Source organism: Eptesicus fuscus, chromosome 1 (genome assembly GCF_027574615.1).
Source record: "Eptesicus fuscus isolate TK198812 chromosome 1, DD_ASM_mEF_20220401, whole genome shotgun sequence".
Taxonomy (NCBI): Eukaryota; Metazoa; Chordata; class Mammalia; order Chiroptera; family Vespertilionidae; genus Eptesicus; species Eptesicus fuscus.
Window position 1 is genome coordinate 129,530,374 of NC_072473.1, and position 14,195 is coordinate 129,544,568.

At 42.1% G+C, this 14,195-nt stretch overlaps 1 protein-coding gene across 1 annotated transcript; it reads left to right on the forward strand.

The window, feature by feature from the left end:
- Positions 1-237: 237 nt before the first annotated feature.
- On the forward strand, positions 238-9,386 carry AKAP4 (A-kinase anchoring protein 4). Its single transcript, XM_008158255.3, has 6 exons — positions 238-359; positions 1,147-1,242; positions 2,251-2,301; positions 2,834-2,935; positions 6,324-8,456; positions 9,015-9,386. Exons 2-6 carry the CDS (start codon positions 1,147-1,149, stop codon positions 9,168-9,170), a joined length of 2,538 nt encoding a protein of 845 aa, XP_008156477.1. The 5' UTR covers positions 238-359; the 3' UTR covers positions 9,171-9,386.
- The last annotated feature ends 4,809 nt before the right edge of the window (positions 9,387-14,195 follow it).

The following is a 14,195-nucleotide window of genomic DNA, read 5'->3' on the forward strand; positions in this document are numbered from 1 at the left end:
TAAAATGTGAAAGAATTATATGTACCTTCCTAGAAAGAATAGAAAAAGGTTGTCATACAGCAGACAGCCTGAGGTAGTTTTGATTTGAAGGGGTACTGAGTTTGCCAGCCTGCTACACCTTTACTACGGTTGCTATAGTTTCAGGCATTGTGACCTAACAAAGTATGGTGTCATACCCCAGGGTCATAAGCAGCAGAGAAAAGCCTTGGCCCATCAGTCTTGTCCAACATCTGACGGGGGTGGCAGCCAGCTGTGGGTGCCCAAGAACTTGGCACTGCCCAGATCCATCTAAAGGGGCATATCTCCCTTCTCGGTGGCACGTTTTCAGCGAAAAGAAGAAAACCAACTTCATTATCAAGGTAATGAGCTTATAAATTTCTTTTTTTTAACAGTTCTTTAGAATCTGTACAGGAGGGACTTCTATGCCTCCCTCTCTTTCTAGGCTAGTGATCTCTAGCTCTTGAAAAAAGAAACTACCCCTTTTGAGGGTGTCTGAAGCCTTTTTCTAAATCTTTGGGAGAGCCCTAAAAGATGTTCATGTGAGGCAGGGGTGGGAGTCGGGATAAAGGGTATGGATGTAGTGTTATTATGTGAAATGATAGCTGGGTATAAGAGAGAGAGAAAGAGAGAAAGTGAGAGCAAGAGAGAGAAGCTGGGTATGAGAGAGAGAGGGAGAAATTGGGTATGAGAGAGAGAGAGAGAGAGAGAGAGAGAGAGAGAGAGAGAGAGAGAAGCTGAGTATGAGGGAGAGAGAGAGAAGATGGGTATGAGAGAGAGGGGGGAGGGAGTGAGGGAGAAGCTGGGTATGAGAGAGAGAAGCTGGATGTGAGACAGAGAGGGAGAAACTGGGTATGAGAGACAGCAAAAGAAGGGAGGGTATAGAGAGGAAGCTGTGTATGAGAAAGAGAAGTGGGGGGGGGGAGACCCTAAGTATAGGGAGAGCGGGGATGGGGAGAGAGAGAAACTATGAATTATGCTAAAATGATCCTGATGATTTCAGAGTGTCCTTTCCCCCACTGCTCACCCCACCAGTTTCTAGTTTAAAGCAATATGAAATGCAGATGGGTTTCAGGGTCTTTTCTAAACTGAGCCAGTTCCTAAAAACCATATATAAACCTTTCAGATTAATTTTCTTTGTCTTTTCAGATGTGTGATCCTATTGACTGGCTACACAGCTCCAGGGGCGTGTGCAAGGTCGATCTCTATAGCCCAACAGAACGGAAAGAACAAGAACGCAAAGTGGTGAGATACAAAATTACTCCTACCAAAGTGTGGAAAGGATTAGCATATGGATACAGATATACTGGAACCCAGGATAGATTAATGAAGGGTGATAGTGTCGTTTTCAAGCAAGCAAGCTCAATAAAGTCTGTGGGGGACCAATATGCTTATACATTGCAAAGGGACAAATCAAGGGAAGGGCAAAATGAAGAGCGGTGAAGGAGCTGGGGAGGGAGGGCTAGGGAGAGACTTAGGAGAGGGAGGAGTGGTGGTTGCTTAGTTACCAGCCTCTATTACCTAACCTCTGAAGTCATAATATCACTAGCTACCATAAGTTGTACTAAAGTGGGACTCCCTAAGGAGGGCAAAATACTTCATGCTATTTCCCAAACTTTGAGTTATTTGTGTAGTATTTCACTTTTATCATGCTCAAGTACCACTCACACTATTACTTATTTAATATGTGTTTCTACAATGTTTTTAAAATTGACTTACATTTAAAAATTACCATCACCCTAACAATGGTATCCAGGTTTGATCTAGTATGTACTTTTCCTACTAAACAATAAAAAATACACTTATTAAACGCGGAAGTGTTTAACCATGTACCACCTAAAGTTTTCTATAGCCTCAATAGTAAAAATACCACTTTTGGGGAACACTAGTATAGTTGAAAGTGCTCTAAGCTGGGAGCTAGGGGAATTGAGATCTAAGTTCCACCTTTGAGTTTGTGTCAGTTAGGCAAGCCACCTCTCTTCTTACTTTTCTCAATAAATGTGGATATTTGGGGCCTCTCTGATAGGTAAGTTTTCTCATCTAGGAAATATAGTAATGACAAGATTCTGTCTGCCTAATAACACTTATTGAGTATTTACTATGTACAAGTACTCTGCTAAAAGCTTTCTTTACATGCACTATCTCAATCAATCTTCCCAAGAACCCTATACGGTAGGTGCTTTATCATCTCAAAGAGAAACTACAGTCTTTTCTCTAGAATTTTTCTAAATGCATCCTCTTAATTTGATGCAGATATGTTTTGTTGATGTGGCCACCCTGAATGTGGAAGATAAAGGTTCCAAGGTAGGTATTCCTGCTCCCCTCAAAGTTGGAATGGGTAGGAAACTTCGGAAAGGATTGTCGGTGATGACATAATAAAAGGGAAAGGCTGTGGCTGTGGGTGAAAAGGTGGAGGAGATTCAGGTGAGAAGCCATCATTCTTGTGAGCACAGGATCTCTGGTTGAGAATTTACTGTCACTCTTGATACCAAATCTCATTTTAGAAAGCACTTACATTGCTGGTAGGGCTGGAAGAACTAAAGCATGGAAGATATCATGTCAAAACAGTGAAAAAATGTCCAAAAGGTCGGTAATTAATGAAATGTGGTTCCTGAGATTGATTGCTTTGTGAATTCCTCTGGGGAAGGGTAGTAATTTGTGGAGAGAAAAGTATATCATTCTTCAAAGACTAGTTATCACTACAAGTCTACTTCTCCTCCTTCAAAAGTTAGAAAGATATGTCATTCATGTTTTGAAGGGCAGTAGGCAGAGAGGGAAGCCTAGAGAAGTTTCAAAAGGCAACTATTCATGAGAATCGCATCCCTTAATTCAATAGGATGCTGGTGGTTCCAGTTCAGGAGGTGACTTAACCCTGGAGCAGCTGGAAGATAAAGAAATTATTGTTATCAAGGATGTTGAGAAGAAAGACCAGTCCAAGGTATGCTTAGCCTCTGAGTCTACACTTTCTAATTCTCAGAGCCCAGTGCTGAGTCTGAGGACTCTGGTTCAGAGATGGTAAGAGAAATATTGTCAAACAGGCCCATAAATTTGACTACCATGACATTCTAGAGAACACAAGCCTAAGTTCAGAGTCACGGTAAGTTCAATGCCCAGGTATCTAAACATGGCACGCTCAGTATGCCCTTTTCTGATTTCAGGCAACTACTCAAAACAGAATCTTGCTATTCTTATCCTAACAAAGATATGGGTTTATAAGAAAGATCATATCGCTATCCTTATCCTAACAAAGATATGGGTTTATTAGAAAGATCCTTTGCTCTTTTTGTTGCCATGTAATGGGCTTGTGTGACCCACATTGCCCAGTGTCCAACAAAACAACAACAATAAGGATATATGGAGCAGAGAGACTCCACAACAACCAAGAATTGTAGTTACTTGGTCCCTAGGGACATATGGAGCAGAGAGACTCCATGACGACCAAGAACTGCAGTTGTCTGGTTACCAGGGATACCCAAGGATATATGGAACAGAGAGACTCCATGACAACCAAAACTGTAGTTGTCTGGTTCCCAAGGATACCCAAGGATATATTAAACAGAGAGACTCCATAACAACCAAGAACTGTAGTTGTTATGTGTATTGTCCTGCCAATAGTCCCCAACCCTGTTGTCTAAGAGATTACCCAGGCTGTTAGGTAGCATAAAGTTAGTAGCAATTAGACTTGCACACCACTGACACATACAGAATCTTCTTGTTTTTTATGTAACTACCCTAAATTATGTCTGTTTGACTCCTGGTTTGGGGTGGGCATTAGAGCTCATGGCAAGTCACCTTCACAGTCCTGCAAGCCCAGAGTAGCTGATACTGAAACAAGATATTTGGTTTTAGCTCAAAGGAGTCAAATATTTCCTGTTCTGTGTCCCTATGCTCATGTTATAACCATAAACAACATTTCTGACCTCAGACACATTTGGAGTGGTAAGAGTGGCCCTTAAGGAAGAAAAAAAAAACATTTACAAAATATTCTTTAAAGGGTTTTGGGTTCAGTTGGGAAGGCTCTATTTTGGAGTCTTAAGAAAGGGATAAATTATATCTAATGTTTATTTTTAAAAGTACAGATCTCCTTGATTATAACCTAAGCCTATTTTCAAAATGTTCAACTTATCATGACCTCACATTTCTAGGAATTCAGTGAAAAGAAAGGAGATGAAGCAATGGAAGGGGCAAAGAGGGCAATGGTACTTAGCATTGAGTAGAAGATGTATACAATACATGTACACATAAATTTACACAAAGTGGCACAAAGCAACACATATCGATATATACATTTATAGCCCTAGATGGTTCGGTTCAGCCATTAGAGCGCTGACCCGCAGACTGAAGGGTCTCGGGTTAGATTTTGATCAAGGGCAAATGCCTTGGTTGCAGGCTTGATCCCCGGCCTCAGGTCAAGGTTCATATGGGAGGCAACTAATCTATGTGTCTCTCTCACATTGATGTTTCTCTCTGTCTCTCCTCTTCCTTCCACTCTCTCTAAAAATCAATGGAAAAATATCCTTGGGTGAGGATTAACAACAACAACAACAACAACTATATGTGTGTGTATACATGTACACACACATATTTATATACATCAACAAAAAATCATTTGTACAAGCAATGACACACATGTGATAATGGTAAACACATACAAGCATTGCTCCAGCAAACATATAAACATCCATATTCACATCCATGCACACAATGTTAACACACACAGCCTTGATCAAAACACAGTGACCATACAGATTCAGGTATAAGCATAAACTCTTACACAGGATGGGGCAAAAGTAGGTTTACAGCAATAAGTACACAAAACAGAGTTTATTCTTGATTTATTATTAATTATTATATTATTTTCCATTGGAACAACTATAAACCTACTTTGCCCCACCTATAAATATACCTCATGTTGATACAAATACATACCAACTTAAAGTGATACATATTCACTAACACACATTTGTATGCATTGATACACACATTGACACAAAACAATAACATCCCTACTCATGTGTTTATACACATAGTCCAATATTCAGGATGTGTGCAACACTGACACACATTCTCAATCAGTAGCATTCTATCTAATAAAGAGGGAATATGCTAATTGTCCATCATGCAGTCACAAAGATGGCAGTGCCCACAGCCAATAAGAAGGGAATATGCTAATTGACTGCCACGCCCTCAAAGATGGCAATGCCCACAGCCACAAGATGGTGGCACCCAGTCCCCTCAGCCCCGCCGGGGCGGCAGGCCTGGGGGCGGGCCCAGCCATTCCGCGCGCCTGCCTCCGGAATTCCCCAGTACCTTCAGCCCCCCAGGCACCCAGGGTCACCTGAGGCTCAGGTAACCAGAGCCAGCTGAGGCTTGAGCTGCCAGCAGTGGCAGCAGCAGAGGTATGATGACACATCACCTTCCCCTGATCACTGGGTTGCTGAGGGCTCCCAGACTGTGAGAGGGGGCAGGCCAGGCTGAGGGAGCTCCCCTCCAGTGCATGAATTTTCATGCACCAGGCCTCTAGTAGCATATAAATATAACATAAACTGTACCTAAATTATTGACATACACAGTCATTATACAATCACCTATTAACACATGCATATTTTAACACATTTATTAATGTACACATTAATATATTCATGAGTATATATGTTGATATGTGAATTTATGCTTTAACATAAAATATATTTATAGCTTCATTATACATGCCATTGGATTTATATCATAAACATATATGCAGATCACTCAAATTGACTTGCTCATTTACATATTCAGAGACACACTGAAATACACACATATTTTTACATTTACAATATATGCACACTAATATGCACATGTTGGCCCCTATAGCAGACCTATAGAATATGTATTGATGTCAACACATTATTACACGTGCTTTCATATAGTCAGTCATACAGGTGCACTAAAATGCACACATGAACACACACACACTGATACATTTCCACACACTAACAACACAGATTGACATTCTCACATCTTCTTAGATGTTTACACATGAATTGCTATATTGTTATTCATACACACACGTAGACACATTTTTACACATATTGAGATAAGCACAACATATTCAGGTGAAATTGACAAACATATTGATAGCACTTGCATATAGATAAGTGTACAAACGTATACACTCTGAGCTTTTGTTGGTAGGACTTGTGCTTGGATGTGTGTTAATGGATATAATTGTATATTTTGTTTCCCGAATCCCTAATATGTGTGGTTTAGAAAGATATATATTCAAAATAAAATAAGGGGTGGGGGAAGTACTCTCCCCAAATTCTTAGGTGTTCTTCTTTTTTTAGACGGAGGGATCTATATGCCTTTTCAAACAAGCTCCCTCTGATCCTATAAGTGTTCTAAATTGGCTTCTCAATGATCTCCAGAAGTATGCCTTGGGTTTCCAACATGCACTAAGTCCCTCAGCTTCTAGCTGTAAACATAAAATAGGAGACACAGAGAATGACTATCACAGATACCCCCATGAAAACTGCTACAGCGTTTATGCCGATCAAGTGAACGTCGATTATATGGCCAACAGACCTCAAAACCTACGTCTAGAAATGACTGCAGCCAAAAATACCAACAATAACCAGAGTCCTTCCACCCCACCAGCAAAATCTCCTAGCACTCAGAGGGCAGTAATGTCTCCTGAGGGAGAATGTTCAATGGATGACCTTTCCTTCTATGTCAACCGACTATCTAATCTGGTAGTCCAAATGGCCCATAAGGAAATCAAAGAGAAGTTGGAAAATGGAAGCAAATGTTTTCATCATTCAATCTATCCAACCTCTGGGGACAAAGGGAAAAACAGCCCTCGCAGTGCTGTGAGCAAGATTGCTTCTGAAATGGTCCATGATGCTGTGGAAATGACCTCTGCAGAAATGCGGGGCACTGGAGAAGAGTGCAGGGAAGGTGGTCGGAAAACGTTTCTATATAGTGAATTATCCAACAAGAACAAGGGGGGAGACAAACAGCTATGCCAAAAAGACAGCAAAGAATTTGCAGATTCCATCAGTAAAGGGCTCATGGTTTATGCAAATCAAGTGGCATCTGACATGATGCTTTCTATTATGAAGACCTTGAAAGTTCATACCTCTGGGAAGCCAATTCCTGCCTGTGTTGTCCTGAAGAAGGTATTGTTAAAACACACCAAAGAAATTGTGTCCGATTTGATTGACTCCTGCTTGAAGAACTTGCATAATATCACTGGAGTCCTGATGACTGACTCTGACTTTGTCTCAGCTGTCAAGAGGAATCTGTTCAACCATGGAAGACAAAATGCTACAGATATCATGGAGGCCATGCTGAAGCGCCTGGTTAGTGCTCTGCTTGGAGAGAAGAAGGACTCTAAATCGCAGAGTCTGTTGTATGCATCTTTGAAAGCTGGGTCCCATGATCTCAAAAACAAGAACCAAGGTAAGAACCAAAGTCTTGAATTCTCGACCATGAAAGCTGAGATGAAGGGGAAGGACAAAGGCAAAATTAAACCAGATCAATGCAAGTCATTGACCAGTGCTGAAAGAGTCGGTGAACACATCCTCAAGGAGAGCCTGAACATATGGAACCAAAAACAAGGAGGAAGCCAAGGCAAAATGACTAGCAAAGCATGCACCAGTAGGGAAGAAAAAAGAGAAAAGATCAGCTCTTCCACAGATTCGCTGGCAAAGGACTTGATTGTCTCTGCTCTTAAGCTGATTCAGTACCACCTAACCCAGCAGGCCAAGGGCAAAGATTCAGTAGAAGACGACTGTCCTTCAACAACGAGCTATATGACTCAGAGTGCCCAATACGAAAAAAATTCATCTGGCCAAAGTGCCAAAGCTCTTTCAATGAAACATCTAGAGTCACGTGGAGCTCCTGGGCCATCTACCTGTCTAAAGGAGGCTCAACATGTAGACTGCCAGAAGTTGGATGTGTCAAACATTGTTCTATCACTGATTCAGAAACTGCTCAGTGAGAACACCTTCAACTGTGATGAGCTATCTGAAGGTGAGAACAAACCTACTGAGCTCAGGGCAAACAAAGCAACTTCCATGTCCAAAAGAGGGGAAGAACAATGCCAGGAAAATCCAGATCTTGACTTCACTGGGATGAAGCAAATGAACCGGCAATTCATTGATCAACTGGTAGAATCTGTGATGAAGCTGTGCCTTATCATGGCTAAGTATAGCAACAACGGGGAAGCCCTTGCTGAGTTGGAAGAACAAGCAGCCATGTCAAACAACTCTCATTACCAGGCTGGTGGCCCCAGATGTAGTCATGATGGTCCAATGAACTATGACGATTTTCCTGGGCCAGAAGTCATCGTCAATAATCAGTGCTCAACAAGTAGCTTGCAGAAGCAACTCCAAGCTGTCCTGCAGTGGATTGCAGCCTCCCAATTTAATGTGCCTATGCTCTATTTCATGGGAGATGATGATGGACAACTGGAGAAGGTAAGCAATGACAAAGCACAAGAAGAAAGAGGGTTGGAATGGGGAGGGGCATGGAGGCAACATTGTACTTAGAGTTCAAGAGCAGTCCAATTTTTTTCAAGTCCGCTCTTTACCATTTGCTTTATGAATTACTTTCACTTCATAAAAAGACACAAAAGTGTGAACCATTAAGTGAGGCTCTAACATCTCAGGGTCTGCACATTTCAGCTAAGAGAAGAGTAAGATTAGCTTTGTTTTATCAATGATCCTTTAAACGAAGTATTTGGTAAAACATTGAGGAGCAATTTTAAGTCTTATGTTTTGAATTTGAAGGCCCTCAAAATACTGCAGAGAGAAAAAGTTTGTTGGGTTTTTGTTTTGTTTTTTTCATTTTGATGTATGCCATTAGAGGAGGGTCAAGGGAAAAAGAGAGGAAAGCCAGTCTTGGATCTGTGGCCGCTTTTACTCTAATCTTAGAATTGTGAGTGGAAAGGTGGGTGAAGGGGTTAGTTCACTTTATCCATCTGGGTCTCTTCTCCAAAAATATCATGACTCATGCTATCTCTGCTCTTTCCACAGCTTCCTGAAGTTTCAGCTAAGGCAGCAGAGAAAGGCTATAGTGTAGGAGATCTCCTTCAAGAAGTCATGAAGTTTGCCAAGGAACGACAACTGGATGAAGCTGTGGGCAACATGGCTAGAAAACAACTGCTGGACTGGCTGCTCACTAACCTGTGAGCTAACAACGCCTTCAACATCACTCTAGTTACTCTCCTCCCTCCGCCCAGCAGCATTCCATGCCAGCTGGGCACCCCGTCCATTAGGCCGTTGAACAACATACTTCATGATTGTACTTCCCAATACATCTGAGCAGTTGGACTGTACAAGTATAAAGTGTTCAATAAGCTAGGTAACAGCATCAATAAAAAATTTAAAAAAATATGTGATCATTTTCTTGATCAGGTATATCTTAGGCAAGAGGGGAATGGGTCCAATTCCAAATATTGGTGATACAGTGTTAGACTTGGGTCCAAATCTCACCCTGATTTTTTTCTGAGAACCCAAGATATAAAGATATAACTCATGTCCAAGTCCCTAAGTAATCTGGTTTGTCCAAATAATCTGTTCACAAATCTAGAGGTTTTCCATCTGTGGACTCCCTGTTTCTGCCACCATTGCACATACAACTTGATAATCCACCTTCTAATCCCAAAGATAAGGCTTTCTTGGTCTCTGTTAAGAGTTTTAAAATGGGCTAGCTTAGACAAAAAGCAAACTGATGTAAGTATATTACTCATGGACATTGTGCCACCCCCCTCTCCCTACCTTACCACACACACACTCCCTCACTGTTTACTTTACATGGCTATTTAGTATTTACTATCCAGAACTACAATGGGATTGGATCCTCCCCCATGTGTGAATAAATATAAGTCATCTCCTTCACCTGATGAAATTTCTTTGTCTTCCATCATTCTGCAAGAAAATTTTTCTGAAAAGAAAGCTACAGAATGGTAAATTCCTCATAGCCACCCTATGTGAATCCCAATGTCTCCTTTTAGACTAGCACTGAATTATTAGATTTGTATGCTTCTCAGAAGTCAATCACAATGCTAGGATTCATTGCAAATCAGATCAAGACTCGTTTCAACCCTGTGGTCCTCTGTTAGCTAGTTTGTTGTGGCATATCTTGGCACCTCTGAGGTGCTTGTGACTTTGTAGAACAAGTACAGGATGTGGCATCCTTCTGGATTCAAAAGCCAAAGAGAGCTTTTTGCCTCTTACTAGCTGCATGGCTGTCCAGTCACCTAGACTCTGAGCCTGTTTCTTTGCCTGTGAATTGTAGCCCAAAATTAACCTCACTGTTTAGAGATTAAACTGGAGAAATTGATGTAATGCTTTACACAAGGTGAATCTTGTTACAGATGTAGAAATGTAAAAGAAGCTGTACTCTTAAAGCCCATCCTAACACATTTGCAAGTGTTCTTGAGACATTTTCAAACGGAAAGCAAGATTCTCTGACAATATAACCCAAAGAGGCACTCTGATGCTTTTAGAGGTAAACTTTGCCAATTTCTCAACAACGCCTGGACCAGTCAGGAGGAAAGGCAAGCCCCTTCAAAGTAGGACCTTTAAAACTCCCCAGCCCGAATTAAAGCTAATCGAACCTTTTCCAGACACACCCCACCCCATGAAAAGCTCTGGAGTTGAGCCACCACAGATCCTTCTCTTTGTCCTTGAAGAAAATCCTGAATAAACAAATCCTAGGACCAGGGCTGAATTTCTGATGACTTAATCCTTCATGAGCACAGCTGGGGCCCACTGTAGTTTACTTCCTTGATTAACTTAACTCTTGACTTGCTCCTGATTTTTATTATGAGGCAGCGTTGGGGATTCCTGGGAATATGGAAATACAGCACCGGAAGTTACATGTACCGTTAAATGAAAGGGGTTGGGCAAAATGGTCTCTAAGGGCCCTTCCAGTTCTGACATTTCAGGATTCTAAGAATTTTCATAATTTCTCAGAGAAACCTGTGTAGGTGAGGTAAGATCAGGGTGAGGAAACTTGATTTTTTCCAGAGCTAACTGACAGACTCCAGCAGAGAAAGGAATGCTTTGGGCCACAAAGGGCCCTGACAAGGGTCTGGAACAACTCAACAGTCCTTGGGGCTTATCCCTGGAGGGTGAGACCCTGGCCTTTCACCTCTCTAAAATGGAGAAGTGCTCCCATATACCCTATTAGCAATGTGGCCTTGCTCAATGCCAGCAGTTGGAAATTGACAAGAACTTCTGCTGAACTGAAAGCCCAACTTGTCATACAAATGGGAAGACAGGAGCAGAAGAAGGAACTCATGATTACCTCCTGCAGGTGGTGTAATTGGTTTGATATCTCTGAAAATTTTAGTGCTTCTGAACATCAGGCCTCCATTATAAAAAAAAAGTTGTGAGCAGAACTCAACTAGGGAGATACTTCCAGATCAGGACTAAGCTGAGGTGAGATGACAGAGCCACTTTCCTCAGGGGCAAATTTTCAGGGGGGACCAAAAAAACTTACTAATCAAGATAAAATTTTCATGCACTATTTTTAAAAATCAAAATTAATGCCAATAAGAAAAGACAAGTACCATATGATTTCACTCATATGTGGAATCTAATGAATAAAATAAACTAACAAACAAAATAGAAACAGAATCATAGATAGAGAACAGACTGACAGGTGTTGGGGGCTGAGTGAAAAAGGTGAAGGGATTAATAAAAAAAAAAACACTCATAGACACAGACAACACCATCGTGATTACCAGAGGGAAAGGCAGTGGTAGAAGAGAGTATAGGGGGAATAAATGGTGATGGAAGGAGACTTGACTTGAGGTGGTGAACATACAATACAATATACAGCTGATGTATTATAAAATTGTACACCTAAAACTGGTATAATTTTATTAACCAATGTCACCCCAATAAATTCAATTAGAAATTAATACAGCCTGGCCAGCATGGCTCAGTGGTTAAGCATTCACCTATGAACCAAGAGGTCATGGTTCAATTCCCGGTCAGGGCACGTGCCCGGGTTGCGGGCTCAATCCCCAGTAGGGGACATTCAGGAGGCAGCCAATCAATGATTCTCTCCCATCATTGATGTTTCTATCTCTCTCTCCCTCTCCCTTCCTCTCTGAAATCAACAAAAAATATTTTTTAAAAATTAATGCAAAAAAATTTCCATGATTGTAATACAGAGGATCAGTAGCAGTGCTCTGCAAAACCATAATGAAACTTGAGGCAAAAGGAAAGATTGGTAAGACATTATATATAAACTAGGGGCCCGGTGCACGAAATTTGTGCACTGCAGGTCAGGGGTCCCTCAGCCCAACCTGCCCCTTCTCACATACTGGGAGCCCTCAGGGGATGTCCTACTGACGGCTTAGGCCCGCACCCCACAGGGAGCGTACCTAAGCCGCAGTCTGGCCTCCCTTTGTGGGAGGCAACCAGGCTGGTCAGGGGAAGGCACCAGCCCCATCACCTCGCTGCTGGAGCCACTGCCAGTCACCACAGCCACCAAGGTGTTTTCATCGACACCATCTCCAGTCCCTTCACCAAGAAAAAATGACAACTTTCTTTAGGCATTTTCAAGATGTGTCTTTCATAGGATATGGATTTTTTTATTTTTTTATCCTCACCTGAGGGTATGTTTCCATTGACTTTTAGAGAATGTGGAAGAGAAAGGGAAAGACAGAGAGAAACACTTTGATTGGTTGCCTCCTGCATGAGCCCTGATCTGGGCCCCGGCCAGGGAGGAGCCTGCAACCTAGGTACATGCCTTTGATCAGAATCAAACCCAGACCCTGCTGTCTGCAGGCTGAGGCATTATCCACTGAGTCAAACCGGCTAGGGCAGGATATGACATTTCTTAGCCTTCCAGCTGCGGACCTTCATTTTTTTTATCCAGAAGTGTGGTGGAAAAACCCTAGATCACCTTTTTGGATTCTTATTACCCAAGTTACTAAGAATATTACCAGTGGCATACAGGGAGCTTAGCCAATGTGCAGTCAGAATAGGTGTTTCCTCTATAGTTCACACCAATGGAGGGCTGGGCCCTGCCCAGGCCTAAAGCCTTTGGCTGAAGCTTTAGGCCTGGGCAGGCCTCTCCAGCTCCCTCTGATCACCGGCTCAGCCCCTGCCCAAGCCTGCCAAGACCAAAAGCCTCTTGGGCAGGAGCGGACCTCCAGATCCCTACAATCAATGGCAGGGGGTCCGCTCCTGCCCAGGCTGAAAGCAGACCCCCAGCTCCCTGCCCAGGTGATCAATCGCAGGGGGTCCGCTGGTGTACCAGGCCGAAGAAACCCCCAGATCCCTGCAATCGATGGCAGGGGGTCCGCTGGTGCACCAGGCCAAAAGCCTCCACGGGGGCTTTTGGCCTGGTGCCAGAGCGGACACCCAGCTCCTCACTTTCCATGGCAGGGGAGCTGGACGTCCACTCATGGACCAGGCCAAAAGCCTCCGGCACCTCTCAACGGCCGGATAGGCCCGCCCTCCGCACCTCTCAACAGACGGATAGGCTACCCTGAGTCCCGCCCCCCAGCCTCCTGCCTGCCCAATCGTGGGCATAGAGGAGTGATGGTTATTTGCATATTACCCTTTTATTAGGTAGCAAGTAACATTTTATGGAAGATTGCCAAGGCAGTATTTAGAGAATGTCTTTTCTTGAAAGTTTATATCAGTACAAAAAAATCAACAATGAATTAAGTCCCTCAAAGAATTTAGGGAACAAATCAAACAAGTTTAGAAAAGGGGAAATAAAATTTGAAGCAAGGGAGAAAAACAGCAGTTTCACTTAAACCTTACAAATATCATGGCTAAGAAGAGGGTTGTTGCAGTGTTTTTTCTCTTGTTTAACAGAGTACATCATTCCAACAAAGCTCATATTAGATTAATTCTGTATAAAAACAGGAACAACACAAGATTGCCCCTGCTAAAATTCTACTTTATGTAGTTCTAATATTGAAAAAAGAAAGAAAAATGCTACTTTTGCAAATGATATATTTGTACATCATGAAAATCAAATCCCCAAATTCCAGAGGTAATAAATGAATTTTGCAAAGGTATAGAAGATACTAGTGAGATGTAAGAATTTGCCATCAACTAAAACAATTCCAGTTTCTTTCTCCCCAGTGTCTCAGAAACATGCAAAAGTTCAGCAGTATCCCTACACTAAAGTCTTGTGGTGTCAGAACATGAAAATCATCGAAAAATATATTGAGTTTCTAT